This window comes from Myzus persicae, unplaced genomic scaffold, assembly GCF_001856785.1.
Source record: "Myzus persicae strain clone G006 unplaced genomic scaffold, MPER_G0061.0, whole genome shotgun sequence".
Classification (NCBI taxonomy): domain Eukaryota; kingdom Metazoa; phylum Arthropoda; class Insecta; order Hemiptera; family Aphididae; genus Myzus; species Myzus persicae.
In genome coordinates this window covers 291,610-309,437 of record NW_019102905.1, presented here as the reverse complement: position 1 = coordinate 309,437, position 17,828 = coordinate 291,610, and the positions used below count along the sequence as shown (strand labels likewise).

The following is a 17,828-nucleotide window of genomic DNA, read 5'->3' as shown; positions in this document are numbered from 1 at the left end:
GTAATAATTGGTTCTCTGTCTTCTGAAAATTCAACAAAACCGATTGTTTTAACTGTTGAACATTTAGAAAAGACAAATTTTCAAACAGTTTCGAAATTATTCAATGATTCAATGAGTATATTATGGCCTGAAAAAGTATTGCATGACAAAGTGTTATTGTATGTCACAGACGCCGCTCCTTATATGGTAAAATCTGGACATGCGCTTAAAGTATTTTATCCTAAACTAATCCATATTACTTGCATGGCCCATGGGCTTCATAGATTATCAGAAGCTATTAGGGATAAATTCTCAAATGTTGATTTGTTGATATCTAACACAAAAAAAGTTTTTTTAAAAGCACCTAGTCGTGTAGGTACTTTTAAAGAAAAATGTCCAAACTTAAGTTTACCCCCACAACCTATTATTACCCGATGGGGAACGTGGCTTGATGCCGCGTTTTATTATGGTAAAAATTTTGACAAAGTCAAAGAAGTTATCAACACATTTAACCCAAATGATGCAAAGTCTATTCAAAATGCACAACAATTATTTAATGATAACTCGATCAAAAATGAACTTTCGATAATTCTATCAAATTTCCAATGTATAACAGACACTATTACGTGTCTAGAAAAATCTGGTGTCAATCTTGGAAAAAGTCTAGAATTGGTTCAAAATGTAGAAAATAAATTGAGTGAAGGAGGACGAGGTATTGAATTTGCTAAAGTTAAGCTATCGGAAGTATTATCAAAAAATCCCGGATTATCACAAATAAAAAAAATTTCTGAAATTATAAGTGGAGAAATAAGAAACGACGATGAAGACCTAGCAGAGTTGTCACCAGAAGATATTTCTTGTTTCAAATACGCACCAATTGTGTCAGCAGATGTGGAAAGAAGTTTTTCGAAATACAAGGTAATGCTACGCGACAATCGCAGAAGTTTTCAATTTGATAATTTAAAAGCACATTTTGTTACATCATGTTGGTACTCATTCAATAATTAATACAAATTGTTATTCTTTATACATATTTTAAAAAATAATATTTAAATTGTATTTTTTTTTCACTTAATACCATATTTTTAAATTTTTTTTTTAAATTTTGAATTTTTAAACAATAAATTTTTTTGCATATTATTTGCATATTTTTGAATTTTTGAGTGCATATATATGTGCATATTTAACAAAAATTTTTGCATAAAAATCCGGGCCCTAGTAATAACTATTTTTTTTGTTGCTTAGCAATTTTGTACACGGACTTACACGAAGTGTTTTTGTTGGGATATCATTAGTTCTTTTGTAACATTTATATACCAGCATGTAATATGATTTGCAGATTTTTCAGGTTTTTATTTATTATTATATTCAATTGTTGTTGCATTATTATGATATACACATCTTTACCCCACCGGGGCCTTCGTTCAAAATGTATTGAAGTGTCATTACATCGTAGCCATTTATTTTGATGTAAAATTATACATGTATAATGGGCTTCATTCATAGATGGGCCATGATAATTTCTGTTGACACACTTAAGAATCCATTTTAATAAAATGGAAACAAATTATAAAACATCTATTCAATATATTGTTTAGTTGCAATACAACAAATAACACGCGGTTATTATATTTTACGGCGCGGCAGCGAGAACACATGTCAACACTCAACACCGAACACCGCCAGAACGAATACGATATTACCATATAAGTATTTACTACTTTCATAAAATATTACGATGAGTGAAGGCTCAGGCAACTGCGGGAACCGTTACCTAGTGTACGACGTATCTATACGTATACGACATAGGGGAGTGGGTAATACGGTCTCTAGCGCTGCAACGTCGGAAGTTATTACAAAAACGGTCGGGCACCATATCTTTTCGCCTCAAAAGTACCTAAAGTTTTTTGCTATATATTACGGCCAGCAAAAAGTGAGCCGCGATACCAGTGCTCCTGGTGGCTGAATTTCATCAGGGTTTCCACAATGATATGCGATTACGCTTAAATACACCACTAGGAACGTAACGTTCACGGCTCACTTGTCGCTGGCCGTACTATAATATATTCGGTATTATTCGACCAATTTTTGAAAAAATTACAAAGGTATAATCTGCATATCATACCCGATTTATTGATACCACAAACGGACCAATCTGTCCGTTCATTAGGTCTGTAGGCCTGGGTGAAGGAAATGGCAAACTGGCTCGTGGAATGTACTACGGTCGTGACCTCCGCTTTTATTTTTTCACTTAGCTTCGCGCCACTAGTGGCCCTCTACCGTTGTGCTGGATAATGACGTGATCAACCAAAATTATTTACAATATACATTTAGTATTATGTATTAACTATTAAGTATATTACGCAAATTTTATTGTATATGTTATAATACATTGATGTATAATGTGTCATTAAATAAAATTCATTAATTCACAATTCAAGTGCACCTTATAGTATATACTATACGAATGTACCTACAATAAATACATACTTACATCACAATACATATACATTATACATATTTTGAATATATTTGAATGCTTGAGTACTTCGCAACGGAAAAACAATCATACATTAATGAATACCTTAACGTTGTCCAGAAAACGGTATATCGGTGCAGGATTACAAAAATTTGTTGTTGGGATACATGTTTATTTACAAACACATTTCTTTCATTTTCTAAATTCAATTTTACAACTTACAAAACTATCTACACAAATGACACATTTTCGAAGTCTAGTTGCAATTATTGTCCGCGAATTTATTGCCCAAACTTTGGGTAAACAAATTACGGAAGTTGATGCTGATGATTTCATGTGGTACTCGCATACACTCAGAAAAACGAGCGCTTGTAATGGTATCAGAGATACGGTACAATGTATTATGTATATCTTAACTGGAAAACATGCTAAAACACAGGACGTTGGGGATTTACTTGCAAAATGGATCATTAGAGTATTACCGTTAACCAAAGTATGTACGGCCCTTAATTTAAATTCAAAATGTTTTACAGTATTTTTATTTTTATAGATGATTTTTGGTGGTACTGTTATTGATAAACAATTTACGCTAACAACTGATGAATCATATCCATATAATATTCAAAGACATGGGTGGAAGACAAGAACACGCAACTCTGTATTTGATCCTCACGAAGCAACATTGAGAGATATCGACTATATATATGACAAATTTAATTTTCCTGAAAACCCATTGTCAAATGCGGAACCCCCCAAACGTCGAAGAGAACATATTGACAATATGCAGTTGCTTTCACCACCCCGAAGGGTCAGAAGATGCGGTATCGAACAACTAACCGCTTCTAGCAGCTCTATCCATGAGATACCGTACGAGGATACCGTATGTATACATTTATCTATGATTAGAAAAAATTGTTGTTGTTTATTGAAAATTGTTGCTTACATACATTATTTTTTTAAGAAAACGGCTTGCTCGCAGTATGTAGACAACATAAGACAGATTGATTCGAGATGCCAAGAGCAGATTTATGAAAGTAGACCAATCCGGAGTAGAATGTGTAAAGCAGTATGTCCCCCTGTAGACAATAGTACAACAACGGATTTACCTTCCTGCAGCCAAGAGCAAATAAGCAGAAGCCCGATTGATTCGAGATGCCAAGAGCAGATTTATGAAAGTAGACCAATCCGGAGTAGAAGGTGTAAAGCAGTATGTCCCCCTGTAGACAATAGTACAACGACGGATGGACCTTCCTGCAGCCAAGAACAAATAACTAATATACAAACACGACAAACAAGACCTCAACGAACACGGAGAAAACCACAATTTCTAAATGACTATGAATGCAATTAAATATCTTTGTCGGCATATAAATATATATATTTTAATCCTGCACAGGTTAATTATGATATCTGAAAATAAAATTTATAAAATACAATCTATATTAAAAATATTTTGTTAATTTTTTTTTTCCTTATTTAACAGATCTAATAGTAATCCTGTAATAATGTTCTGGAACACATTTCAATAATCATTCAGTTAATTTAATAACATCAATCAGCATTTAAAGTTCGATTTTTTAGTTTCTGAAACTGGAAACCTATAGTGTCAGGTTTGCTTAACAATTTATCCAAATGACATTATTAGGGGAAATTAATATTTAACACCGGGATAATCTAATTTAGCCTAATATAATATGATAATAATAAATTGAATATAATGAATGATTATAAAATTAATTTAAAATTATTATGTACAATTAACTTACAAAACGAACACGTTGAATAATCAATGATGGTATAGCTGTAGGTTTTAACATAGTATTTTTAATATACACATTAAAAGAGTCAGCCACAAAATGAGCAGAACACACAACACTTTTTTCTTTAACTATTATGCTTCTATGCTCATCATAGCGTCTACTGAACTCGATCCACTTTTCATGGATATCTGGACATTTTGGATACCTATGTAAGCAAAATCATTCAAAATGTATTAAGAAAAAAATAATAATGGTGGAATAACTTCAGATGCTCATGAAAGAAAGATATTTCTGAAAGATTATTAGAGCAAGTATGATTTGTTAGATGCTTATACTTCATAAGAAAGCACAACAATAAAATTATATCCAAGGTACAAAGATATGTCAATCCATTAAAAAATACTAATAAATCTCACTCACCTGTGAAAAGTAATTTTGTTTTCTTTACTCTTAGAGTTTTGGGTTCTACCACACAAATTACAGCTGGGCATTGTAATATTTAAATGAAAACAATTTTTAAAATGTACATAACCAGACATAAAACAGTAAATTGAATAGTAACTAGCACTATTAGAATATAGAAACCTCTGAGGCTGTCTTAAGAGTTAAGAGTCGAATGCGGAATGACAGTTAACAAAACACAAAAACGTTGTTGTTGTTTACACTCTATGGTAAAATGTATAAAACAAAAAACGTACAAAATATAAATCTGAGGTTAGAATTTGCGCGCTACCTCGCGGCCAATAGTATCGGCAAGTGAGTACTTGTGATAACTGGCCTGCTTCACTTTCTGAACACGTACGGTATGGACTAGACCCTCTCTATATTACTCTATGGTTGGCATTCATATAACGGATCTTAAGTATTATATTATCCTCTCTTAATTTAGGTACTTCATACACTAGTATGTCTCGTGTAGTGGGATTTTTATAATTTATTATATATTTGTATGCCTCTTTGTTTAACGAATGGCGATTTAGAATATTTTGATTAACAAGGGTCTTTAGTTTATGGTTAATATATTTTCGGCTATTTTGATAAAAGTCACTTGTCATGACTATTGACATCATTACCTCAAAATCGTCAGATATATGTTTTACCTAAAATTTGTATATAGCATATAGATATGTTTTACTATTGATCAATAGTATTCATTAGGTTCATATTGATTCATTTACCGTGTGATATTTTTCTTTTGAGTTTTTTAAATATTTTTCCACAAATACAAGCACCAATATTGAATAATATTCGTAAGGTGAATTATCATTTTTCCAGCTACTGAGGTCAAATACAATTTTGCTGTTTGAATCAATTACAGTCATAGACTCCTGTTCATCGAGAACACTGTTGGATACAAATATTTCAAAACATGTTGAGTGTAAAATAAATGTAAGTTAAATAATATTACAATTCAGTATGGTGGAACTGCAATTTTTTTGAATAGTTTTTGACATCATCTATAAATTTAATAAAATGATATCTAATCAATCGATAATAAGAACAGCAGTTTTTTGTATTTAACCCTTTCTTCAAGAAGTTTAGTGTACAAATAAATTTGTACACTATTGTCATTTTGCAACATAGAATGTGTATCATTACTGCCTTACAAATATTTGTAGTTACATCATTGCTGTAATTTATGAAATAAACTGTATTAAAATTTAATATTATTATTTTATATTCCCAAGACTTACACTTTTACCGATACAAACTCATCACATATGTCCCATTTATTTGAGAAGAGTTCGTTTAAAATTTTAGCGAATTGTACATTATCCAACCTTTTTTGAAGCTGCAATTTCTGCCACAGCCAATATGGCATATTGTCATTATATAAATTTCTAAAAATCAATTTCATTCCAGGAGTATTTTGGAATTCAACACAATCATAACTTATACCTGACTCAATCTCCACATTTATTTCTGTTTTCATTACTCTTTGTATAAAAAAAAAATTAAATATTGTATTTATTTATATTGTAATTATATATTTAATATTAAAAAAATTGATATTAAATCATATTTAATATGATTTTTAAATCTACATCTTACTTTGTGTTACACATCTTTAAATATGATTGAAATGTCACAGAATTAATTTTATTATACATAGTAGTGTACATTTTAGCTTTTACTTTTTTGCCTTTTTTTTTATACGTAGGTGTATTATCAACATACAACTTTGCTGCACTATATTCATTTTCACTTTGGCTGATGCACTCAGCTAGTGCAGAAAAGTGGCTATCATGACATAGCAGAGTTCTCTCGGTATGGATAGAAATCCAATTTTGATTAGCAGCATGATCATTAAAGATATAATTGGACAATAGCATGTGATCCATAAATTTACCAAAGCTATCCATTGTAAATTTAATCAAATTTATATCTATGTTATTGAATTTTTTTTTTAAAAAAATTAAACAGGAAGCTATGTCACGCGAAATTTCCTTAAAAAAATATAAAAAAATTTCAACAATTATAAAATTCCAAGGGTGGATCCAGGGGGGGGGGGCACTGGGGTGTCAATTGACTCCCCTTTTGGAATAAAAAATGTACTATAGAAATCTACGTATTGTCGTGAATGTATTAAAATAAATGTAAAAAGGGGGTCAAGTGGATGTCGCTCTGATGTACAGTAGGTAACACGTGGATTTTGAGCGTAAATACATGATGGATCCGCCCTTGAACCATGCATAACATTCTCTAATCATAAATTTAATTGTAGGTACATTTTTATAGCGATGTTGTTTGCCACTTCTTATTCGTTCAACCACAACTGACTCAATCGCAGGTAAAATACAAAAAGGACCGTTGTCTGGGTATATGAAATCCGTTTCCCAGCTGCGTACTAATCGTATATAATTTTAATTAATATTACATAAATTAAAAATCGCCTTCAAAGAATATCTACTTACACCCAAACTGCCTAAAAGTACAAACGAGCTCATTATTTGGTTGTCTTTGTGGATACAAGGTATGATATGTTTCTCCATTTAATGCCCAAGTTGCAATTTTTTTGCTTCTTTGGGAAATCATTTTTATACTTCAGTCAGACATCAACCAAAATTATTTACAATATACATTTAGTATTATGTATTAACTATTAAGTATATTACGCAAATTTTATTGTATATGTTATAATACATTGATGTATAATGTGTCATTAAATAAAATTCATTAATTCACAATTCAAGTGCACCTTATAGTATATACTATACGAATGTACCTACAATAAATACATACTTACATCACAATACATATACATTATACATATTTTGAATATATTTGAATGCTTGAGTACTTCGCAACGGAAAAACAATAATACATTAATGAATACCTTAACGTGGTGTCGTAGGGCGTATGCAGCGCAGGAACAACAGCTAGAACAGCATACTCACGCGATGGGCGGCCAGTTAATACTAACTACTACAAATGTACAAAACTAATCTAATAAGCGATGTTAGTGATAACGTGTTATCGTCGTTCCAAAGACGTTGTAACAACTCGAAACCCAAACAAAAATTCCACCCATAAGAAATATACAGCGAATAATTTGGAAATTAATTAATTAATTAAAATAAGTATATTTTACACACAATTTTCGGTGCATAATGTTCACNAGGATTGTTTTTCCTCATATAAAGCTACAGGGGTGTTGGTTCCATTTCTGCCAAGTGAGTTGATCTATGATTATTGATTTTTGAGCAACTGAGTACCTATATGTAATAAAATATGTTACTTTTATTAATTTATTCATTCATATAAATGTATCAATGTATTCACTCAATCAAATTATATAGTCTGTTATCCGGTACTGCAAAAGAAGTATGAACAGTCTATTCCATCTATTTCAGACAAGTGTTGAGGCTGCAATAGTTTTACGCATGGTAATATGATATTATGATGAAACGTTTTGTTATTATTTAATTTGCTTAAAATTAGTTTGATTAAATTCAATTTGGGTTTTGAATTTTTAGGTGTTAGCTCTACCTCATCTTCCTGCTGAACCCCAAATGAATTGCAGTTTCACAATGTTTGATGGTTTTCGAATAATTGTAGATTATGTTAACCAACAACCAGCAATTCGCGAACGCTTACAAGCATTTTTATTTGGCTACATACAAGATTTTTGGTTAACACAAATAACTGCTTTTAATTTTAATATTTGATTATCCTCGTAGTTAGAATAAAACATTTTAAAAGTTATGGATATTTTAATGTGACCTATATATAAAAGTTGTGTTTTAAATTTAAATTGTAAAGATGTGTCAAATTTTTTTGTTTGTGTTATTGTTTGAGAACATAAAGCCCATATGTGTGAAGGAAACTTCACACCGTCATAAATATAAATGTCAAAATTATAATCAACAAAATATATTGTTGATTGACAACTTTGTGTGATATTAATATAAATAATCATAAAATCACTTAAAAAGCAGTCACTAACTTTGTCTGGATTTAAAAACTTATAGCTGTTTTAAGTACCCTAAGGACTACACGACAGATATTTAAAAAATATATTTTTAGTACGGTAAAGTGACAATATATTTATGTATCACATGGTATATGCTTATATGTTCCACTAAAAAGTACTTAGTAAAAGGAAGCTTATGAAAATAGTCAAGTATTGGTCTAGTTATAAGGTGCACCATTTATAAATGTAAATTTTTAGTGGCTTTCTGAAAAAAGGTTCATTGACGCCGATTCCCGAAACAAGTCTGGTTTACCACGCCCTTGAGAAATGCAAACAAAAACTGTCACTTGGACTTCCTTTTAAAATTCACCAATTCGGCATTCATTTCTAACACAATCTATAGATTCTCTTCATCAGTTACAATTTAACAAACAATTATATTTGGAAATATATAAGTGACAACAATTTTTTTTAAATTTCTGAAGGATTGAAGATCATGGTCAATAAGATTTTAGATAAAAGTCAATTAAATAGTACAAACATAATATTATTATGATTTTATACTTTGACTTAGGTTTTAATTTATTGATTCCAATACTTTAAATAGTGATCATAAATGGAACTCACTGTATCTTAATTCCAACCTCACAAAAGTAGGTACTGTATAAAAACTATTTAACTTACACCATAGATTAAATCGGAAACTACTGTAAATTTTAAATCAACAGTTTCACTTATTTTGAACTTAACTTCTTTCCATGTTTCGCTTAGAATATCATAATACTCAACACCATTGGTAGACATCTAAAAAAAAAATGTTAAGATATTATTAAGATCTTGTTGTTCAGGCAGTATTATACTACAATACTTTATTATTTCTTAAATTATCTATCTAAATCAACCTTAGTTAATGGGATACGAGTATGTTGGATTTAAAGTCAATGATAAGTCATTGCATTCCAAAATCAATTCTGAATGGAAACAGTCTACCTATGTATATTTATAGTGTAACAAATTATATTGATATAAATATGGTATGGCAAATATTAAAATCTTTGTGACATAAGTACCCCCCCCCCACAAACTCATAGTGTTTGCCTGTTTAAAAAATCCTTGGGCGTAGTGAACCTAAAGAATTATATTAGCAAATAATACAGACATTTATTTATAGAATTTTCTATTATGTTTGAACAATTTAACAGCAACAGTTGATAATCTATTTCTTCAACATGTTTGAATCAGAAATGAATAGGTACTAGGTGTAATTAGATTCAACCCTTAAAATGTTTTTAGTAGGCAGCTCACATTGTACTATTTATACTTAAATCATATCTCGCAGACCGACACTTCCAGGTCCATTATGGTTCTTCAGACTAATATAGCAGGTGTTCCGCAAGGTGGTATCCTCTCCCCAATTCTATACAATATATATACATCCGACCAACCGACCACGCCTAACACATTAGTAGCAGACTATGCGGACGATTAAGTCATAATATCATCCAGTCCAGATCCTATTATAGCCTCCACAAACCTACAAAACCATCTTTCATTAATGGAAGATTGGTATAAAAAGTGGGGTTTTAAAATAAACCAAGCCAAATCAGTACATACCACATTTACACTTAAATTAGTACCATGTCAGGAGGTATCTTGCTTTTTGGTACTCAGATCCCCTCATCCCCAAATGTTAAATATCTTTGGCTAACTCTTGATCGCCGTCTTACCTGGGCTCACCACATCACTCCCGTTTACAAATGCTCAACACCCTAATCGCCAACAACAAACACTCAAAACTAAATATTAAGCTACTCCTTTACAAATCTCTCCTAAAGCCAATTTGGACATATGGCTTACAGTTATGGGGCAACGCGAAAATTTCCAATCTAAATAAAATTCAACAGTTCCAAAAAAAAATGTTAAGAAAAATCTCCAATTTTCCACCATAATATGTCACAAATCACTTCCTGCATAAAGACCTACACATGAAAACAATTCAGGAAGAGGCGAAAAATTATTATAAACAATTCTACCTACGCCTTAACTCTCATCCAAACAAACTTATAAAAAACCTAGCTTCATTCACCATCCCTAGTAACCCTCCTCGCCGCCTTAAGCGAAAATGGTGCAGAGACCTACTTAATCCCTAACAAAAAAAAAAAGAATAAGGCTAAAACAAAATAATTAAAAGAAGTAAGTGTCATCGATGGGTGGCTTCTTCATTCAAAATTTCATTCTTCCTTGTCATTAGTTCATACTATTATTGTGCCGATTGCGTATAGATTGTGTGTATATTAATAAAGAAAAAAAGGAGGCAGTCCTATCTATGTCCTTGAGGGGACAAAGTAGGTCACCTTTTTAATTGAGCTGTCCTATATACCTATCTATATATTTTGATTGTTTTTTAATTAGAATCAAAATTGTATTTATTATACGGTTTTCAGAATAAGACAACGGCAATAGTCTGTAAAGTGGTGCTTATGGCCTTATGGGCAAACTAGAACTTTGTCAACCGTCCAGTCCGTTCTTGTTCAAAAAGATTATAGTGTCCAGTATTAATAGAAAATAGCTAAAATGAATCTAAATATTTTGGAAATACCCCTGCATATATTAAAATATAATAAACATAAATATGTAAACACTTCAATTTCCCACTAATATTTTTGAATTGCAACAAAATAACTAAAACTGCAGTTATTGAATTCTTTGAATTACACTCTGTCATTATTTAAACTTCAAATGTCTAGAAAAAAAAATGTTCATTTATTTTTTTTAGATTTTTAGGGTTATTAAGAATTTATTATTCTGATGAAACCTTGTATTACATTTTCAATCCTTTACTATAAAAATTGGATATTTTATAAATTTGTAATTATAAAATAATTTTGCAAAATTTCGGCAAATTATTTATAATTAATATTTTTATTTTTTTTATATTTGTATTTATATATATATTTTTTTTTTTGTTATTAATTATTTTAAATTATTCATAGTAAAATTATGCATAATATGTGTTTTAATATTTTTAAATCACTAAAATAAAACTTATGTGGAATCTTATACTTATACCATACATTTTCAATGTTTTTTATCAAGCATACATTTTTTTTTTAATACTTTCAAAAAAATTTACTATTTCAGATAAATTGTATTGAGTACCTATTACTACCACTAGTCACTTATTACTAGGTACCTATAGAAAATTAAAATGTAAGTAACAGTGGAATGCTTCAAGTTTCTACAGTTAATACTGTTTAAATAACATAAAAATAATTAAAATTATTTGACAAGAAATAACTATTGAAAATGTCATGGATTTTTTAAACAAAAACAAGTTGTATGATACATAAATATAAAAATTTAAAAACATGTTAAATATGTACCTATAAACAGTATAATATTTTGAAAATTTTCCTTGTCTTATAAATGGCAATATTAATATTCAGTGAACATTTAAGTCTACAGTTATTCATTTTTGACTTTGATAACAATAAATACAATTTGATTTGGGAAAAACTTGGTTTAAAGGATAACATCCAGTTTTTCCAAATATAAAAAGAGTCTTTAAAGCTTAAACACAAAAAATAAGTAATAACAGAGATCATTGAAAAATCAATATAGTATTCATTACTTCCCTTAGAATCTAAAATTACACTCAATAACAGCTGCGTGACACTGGCACCCACAATTTTGAAATTTAGATCAAAAACTAATCCAGTAATCATTGTACACTTATACAATTTATAACCACAATTTCAAAATGTATATCCCCATATCTTCTTAAATGCTTTAATGCATTTAAGTCCTAGTATTATAAAACAAATGCCATATTAGTTACCTAGCTATGTTTTAAATTATAGTTGAAAAACATACAAGGATTTATAAACTTAGATTTGAGTGTCCAACCCAAATGTGGTGTTTGGGTTGAATGGCCAAATATTATATACAAATTTGGGTGCCAACGTCATGTGATCCTAGCATCAGCTTAGTGATTTAGAATTTTAGATTTGGGGGAGGGACGAGGCAGTCAACAAATTTGTAAAATTGTATGACAACTACTGCTGTAGTTTTTGAACATTATTTCATACGAGTGTGCCGGCATCACACAGTTACAATAATAAAGTTAAGTTTAAATAAATACATAATCTTTTAGTTCTAATATTTTATAATTATTTGAATTTGAAAGATTTAAATGCATCATAAATTGTTACACATACTTACTACATAGACTCGGTCATAAAATTGTATGATACTTGAACAATTATGAACAAAAAGAGGGGTACTTAAAGTCTTCCATATTTTTAGATTTCCATCATATAATTTGACAGAATTAACACTGAAACCAGATATTTATCACATAGATTAATGTATATAATACTTCATTGTCATATATAAAGTAATTGAGCTATTAAAATTTACTCATATTCTATTATTTAAACTTCATTTTACGACAAAGTAATATGATTTTCCATAATCATGATTGTAACTTCATATTTTATGTTTAAGGAGATGATTTTAAAGACTATTTCTAATAATAAAATATGTTACTATTGTAGTCAGAATATATTCCTGTCACTTATATTTACCAAAAATTTTACTTACCCAGTACTGCAATTTATACTAAAGATTCTACCATCTTTTAGTATTAAATTTGATGTAGTGTTGTCAGAAGGCCATGTTAATGAACATTCATAAAAAGCTTTGTTCATTTTGTCAAACCACTCAATTTTTGAATAATCTGATTTCCTATATAATACCATGACCTAAAAATAATTTTATATTTTTATAAGCAGAATTTAAGCTAATAAATCTTTAAATTTTATTATTATTTATTTATTTTAATCATAAAATGTTGAAATGTAGTTTTTCCTTCCTTTTACCTATCTGTTATATACAGGTTGTCCCGTGAGGATTTACCCTTTGCGATATCCCTGAAATACTGCAGATATCATAATTCGTATGTTCTGGTAAAAAAGTTAAAAATATATTTTTGATTTAATTATTTTCAAAAAATGGAGATAGCCATTTTGTAGAGTTCATTTTTCTCAAAATATTTTATTATCATTATTCTGCCGATTTTTAAAATTTTTTCTAGCTACGTGAAAAATTGAGGGGCACATTAAAAGCACTCACATATTTCATACCACTATGACTATGGTATTAATGATTCACAAATTTTCTTGAAACTAGAAAATTTATTGAAAATCAGGAGATTAATAAAAATCAAACGTTGAAACTTCAATATTTTGAGAAAAATGAACTCTTCAAAATGGGTATCTTTAATTTTTTGAAAATAAATAATTATATTTTTTCCTTTTCAACTAATACATTAAAATTAACTAAAACATAAAATGTTTGTAGTTCTTGTCTCTGCGAGTCTTATTAAAAAACCAGAACTATGGTATCTCCGTTATTTCAGTTAGTGGATATTGCAATGGATAAATCTACAGGGACACCTGTATATATGACTATGTGTGTGTGGCTGTGATAGTTTACTACTCTATGAAAATTTAAGAGAAGTCCAGGCAAATTTGGCATTTGTAGAGTATTTTGCAGAGCAAACTATTCAAAAAAATATTTTTGTAGATTACATGCCATTTACACATTGTTAACAGTTTGAAGGTTTGAAGTGGACTGACCAAGTTATCGAAATCGTCCGGTATATATATCCTTTTCGATAACTAAATTTAGTCCATCACTGATTGGCTGCCAGCTCCTTTGGTTAGGCAATCCCAACTGCTCTCGTTCTGATGGTCGCTTGGTTGAAACGATGTCAATTTCCATCGGCAGAATTCATATATTTGTTGTATGATCATATGTGTTGGCCATGAGAATGGCAGTTTTAGTGGTGTGTGCATTGGTTCCGTAACAATATTTAATAAAATAATAAACCCAATATTTTAAACTATTTAGGTGTAAACATACATTTTAAGTAGAAGAGATTAAAGTACCAATAAAGACAAGTAATAAAAGTAATTGACATTTGTCTTTATCTTGCAAATGATGAAAGGATTATATTTTATTGTAGACTCTATCTTAGTATCTAAAACATTTTATTTTTAAAAATGTGGTTTTTCGTTTATGTAGTTTAAGTAATAATGATATAAATATATTAGATTTTCCAATGGCAGTTAGCAACAAAATTAGAAATCAATGCTACTAAATCATTTTTAAAATGTTTTAACTTCAACATGTTTAATTATGTACAAATGACAAAAGACAATTATTGCAAATTGCAACTATACTTGTATATTTTATAATAAGAGTAATGCATGTTAAGGATTGTTATTTATGGAATGATTTTTAACTGTGGTATAATTAGTTATTTAATGTCATATACTAAAAATATATTTTTTAAATAACTACCTACCTTTATGTAACTATCTTTGAATCAGATAAATGTACCACCCCAGTGGCGCCGAACTCAGAATTTTTTTGTGAAGCAAAATCTAGAATTGTTACTATTTTGGTCTATCATAGTATATTGAATATCATCATCATCATCATCACCACCATCTGAATCACATTGTATCCAAGAATCTTTGTCGGTGTCAGCAAATTTTTCTGGAAGATTCATCATTTTTCAAAATCAAAATAATCTCGGAGAACTGAACATATTCTTGTTTTAAAGTTTTATCATCAACAAATTTACCATATACCTCAGAAAACCCTTTGAAAGCATATTTTGGTATCATATTGCCATATTATTGGTCTCAGTCACTTCTTTCAACCGTTTATGTGAAAACAGGCTTAAGTCTTTAAAAATGGCATGGTTTCTTCATTGAACCTTTTGGTAATATCGATAATAGTACCATTTAAGTATGATTTTTTCAAACCACAAAATACAAATACAAATAACTTAAAGTAACTTACGATATAGATTGCACGTTTAACTTAATATGTTAATGCAATCAATTTTTTTTTACCAGAATTGTGTAATAAATCCCTTGTATTGAATTGTTTGAATTCAGTTTTCTGTACTAACTAGTAATTCATTATAATTTATAATATAATATTTTTGTACGAGTACATTTTTGTTTTGCTTTTATGTTATTAAAATGTAATTTTTTATTTTGTTTGCGATTTCAAGATACCCCAAATGGCGCCTCAGCACTATATTATATGCCATAATGCTCAAAACTTGCAAAAAAAATTGAACAGTGGGTCTGTCGTCTGAGTGTCTGACTCGTCTCTCGTCTGTGGCCAATGGATTTGTGGCGACGCACATAAGCACCGCGCACTCTAGTTGTTGGCTTCAACTTGCCGCGGGTACCGACAGGTGACGACTAAACCGCGAATTGCTCCTCAAATATTTTACTAATACCTTTCTATACTTTTTAAATTTTAGCTAAAGTTTAATATTAACCTCAGGTCCTTGAAAAATATAAAAAAAATTGTTGTCACTTACGTATTTCCAAATGTAATGGTTATTGGTTTATAAAATTGTAGCTGTACAGTTGTTTTGTAACACAATGTGGAGAATCTACATTGTGGTCGAAAGGAATGCCGAATTAGTGAACTTCAAAACAAAGCCCAAGCCCCAAGTGACAGTTTTGCTTGAAATATTGTTCTTCTAAAATATGTAACATTCATTTTTTTTAATTTCTCATAGCCGTGGTAAACCAGACTTAACACCCCTTAATACAGTACCTACCTACCTAACAGATAAGGAAATGTATTGACGTTCATGAACCTTCTCCAAAAAGGATTACATACGGTAGCTGAGCCACCGAAAATTTACATTTATAAATGGTACACCTCGTAACTGGCCCACTACACTATTTTCATATTGGCCTCAGTTACATAGTTCACTATTCTGAGATTCTCATTTTTAACTTTAATTTGTGTTATATCTAATTGTTTCTGTTTTGCGTCATTTTTTTGGCTTTTTTTGCCATATTTTATGAAGTTCATTAGTTACAATTACAATACAGGAGTGGTGCTGAGTACGCACTTAAGGTGGTGCATTTCAACCATTTAAAACTTTGGGTGGACGGGTGCAGGGTGGGTAGGTAAAAAAAATTATTCAGGATAATTATGCTATTACCAAAGTAAATTGGTGCTAGATAATTATGTTATTAGTTACGTACATGTTACTTATAAGTTATAGGTAACGGCGGTAACGTATTATTACAGTATCAAACTATTACAATAATTTATGAGAAACTATGTATTCAATTTTCATTTTTTTTTGCCAGGGCAAAAAATGTTTCATTGACAATAATTGAAAAAAAAATCGAAACCTATTTTGCCTGTAGGTAAATAGCTCAAAATGAATTGCAATATTTTGAAAGATGGATATTGTATATGGTATATAAAAATTGCTAGAAGAAACATTCAGTGACTTACGGTTATTTTTATTAGAGCTACACTAAAAAAAGGTAAGACATTTCTGTTTAAAAATAATTAAATAGTTCTTAAATTATTTATTAAAAATTGAGAATAAATTCCTCTAAGCTCTCGGGTTTTCAAGTTTTAAATATATAAATAAAAGAAAATCCACAAATGCCAAACAATAATAAATTAATAAAATGTTCCTTATAAGATTATTTGATTTTGAATACAATATAATAAGTAATTTGTTCATTGAGAGATTGAAATTTCCATCCCTCATTAAAAATGTATGTGCCTTTCCGGTAAATTGTATTTGTTGTTAAAAGTAGAAAAACTTATGAGGAATTTTATATTACATTTTTAAATCTTAGATATTTTAGAAATTTATAAAAAAATGTCTAACTCAAAATAATTTTCAAAAGTTCTAACTCCTGACGATCATAACAAATTATTATTAATTTACTCAACTCTTATTTTTAATTATAATATTTTAACAACTTACGAGGAACTTATAGAAACCTGGTATCTGTTACGTTTTCAAGTTTTTTGACTAAGGCAATAATTATTTATCAACAATAATTTTCAAAAAATCTTATGTTACACTATAGGTATACCTAGCTCAAAAAGAATTTAAATATTTAAATAATTTTATCATGTATTGAAAATAGTTATATAAATACTTAATATTTGTACATAATATACATATTACCTAAATGTTTGTCTTAATCATTATTAGTTGTTAATTTTAATAGTTCCCTACCCAAGGTGAATGGCTGCGTACAATCAGAATTTGGGTTATGTGTAAGAAATATTTCACATGAAATTTTCACTTTGAAATATTGCAATGAAATTAAAAAAAATA

At 29.5% G+C, this 17,828-nt stretch overlaps 3 protein-coding genes across 3 annotated transcripts; 2 read left to right on the top strand and 1 right to left on the bottom strand.

Annotated features, from left to right (window-relative positions):
• The first annotated feature begins 2,697 nt into the window (after positions 1 to 2,697).
• LOC111033358 lies at positions 2,698 to 3,809 on the top strand. Its single transcript, XM_022314047.1, has 2 exons — positions 2,698 to 3,338; positions 3,420 to 3,809. The coding sequence occupies exons 1-2, from the start codon at positions 3,009 to 3,011 to the stop codon at positions 3,807 to 3,809; spliced, it is 720 nt and encodes a 239-aa protein (XP_022169739.1). The 5' UTR covers positions 2,698 to 3,008.
• A 300-nt stretch (positions 3,810 to 4,109) lies between these two features.
• Positions 4,110 to 4,915, bottom strand: LOC111033357 (THAP domain-containing protein 1-like). The gene is made up of 3 exons (XM_022314045.1): positions 4,639 to 4,915; positions 4,225 to 4,423; positions 4,110 to 4,142 (listed from the first exon to the last, which is right to left on the bottom strand). Exons 1-3 carry the CDS (start codon positions 4,755 to 4,757, stop codon positions 4,110 to 4,112), a joined length of 351 nt encoding a protein of 116 aa, XP_022169737.1. The 5' UTR covers positions 4,758 to 4,915.
• A 2,929-nt stretch (positions 4,916 to 7,844) lies between these two features.
• LOC111033368 lies at positions 7,845 to 8,402 on the top strand. Its single transcript, XM_022314061.1, has 3 exons — positions 7,845 to 7,892; positions 8,019 to 8,105; positions 8,196 to 8,402. Exons 2-3 carry the CDS (start codon positions 8,046 to 8,048, stop codon positions 8,385 to 8,387), a joined length of 252 nt encoding a protein of 83 aa, XP_022169753.1. The 5' UTR covers positions 7,845 to 7,892; positions 8,019 to 8,045; the 3' UTR covers positions 8,388 to 8,402.
• Positions 8,403 to 17,828: the final 9,426 nt, after the last annotated feature.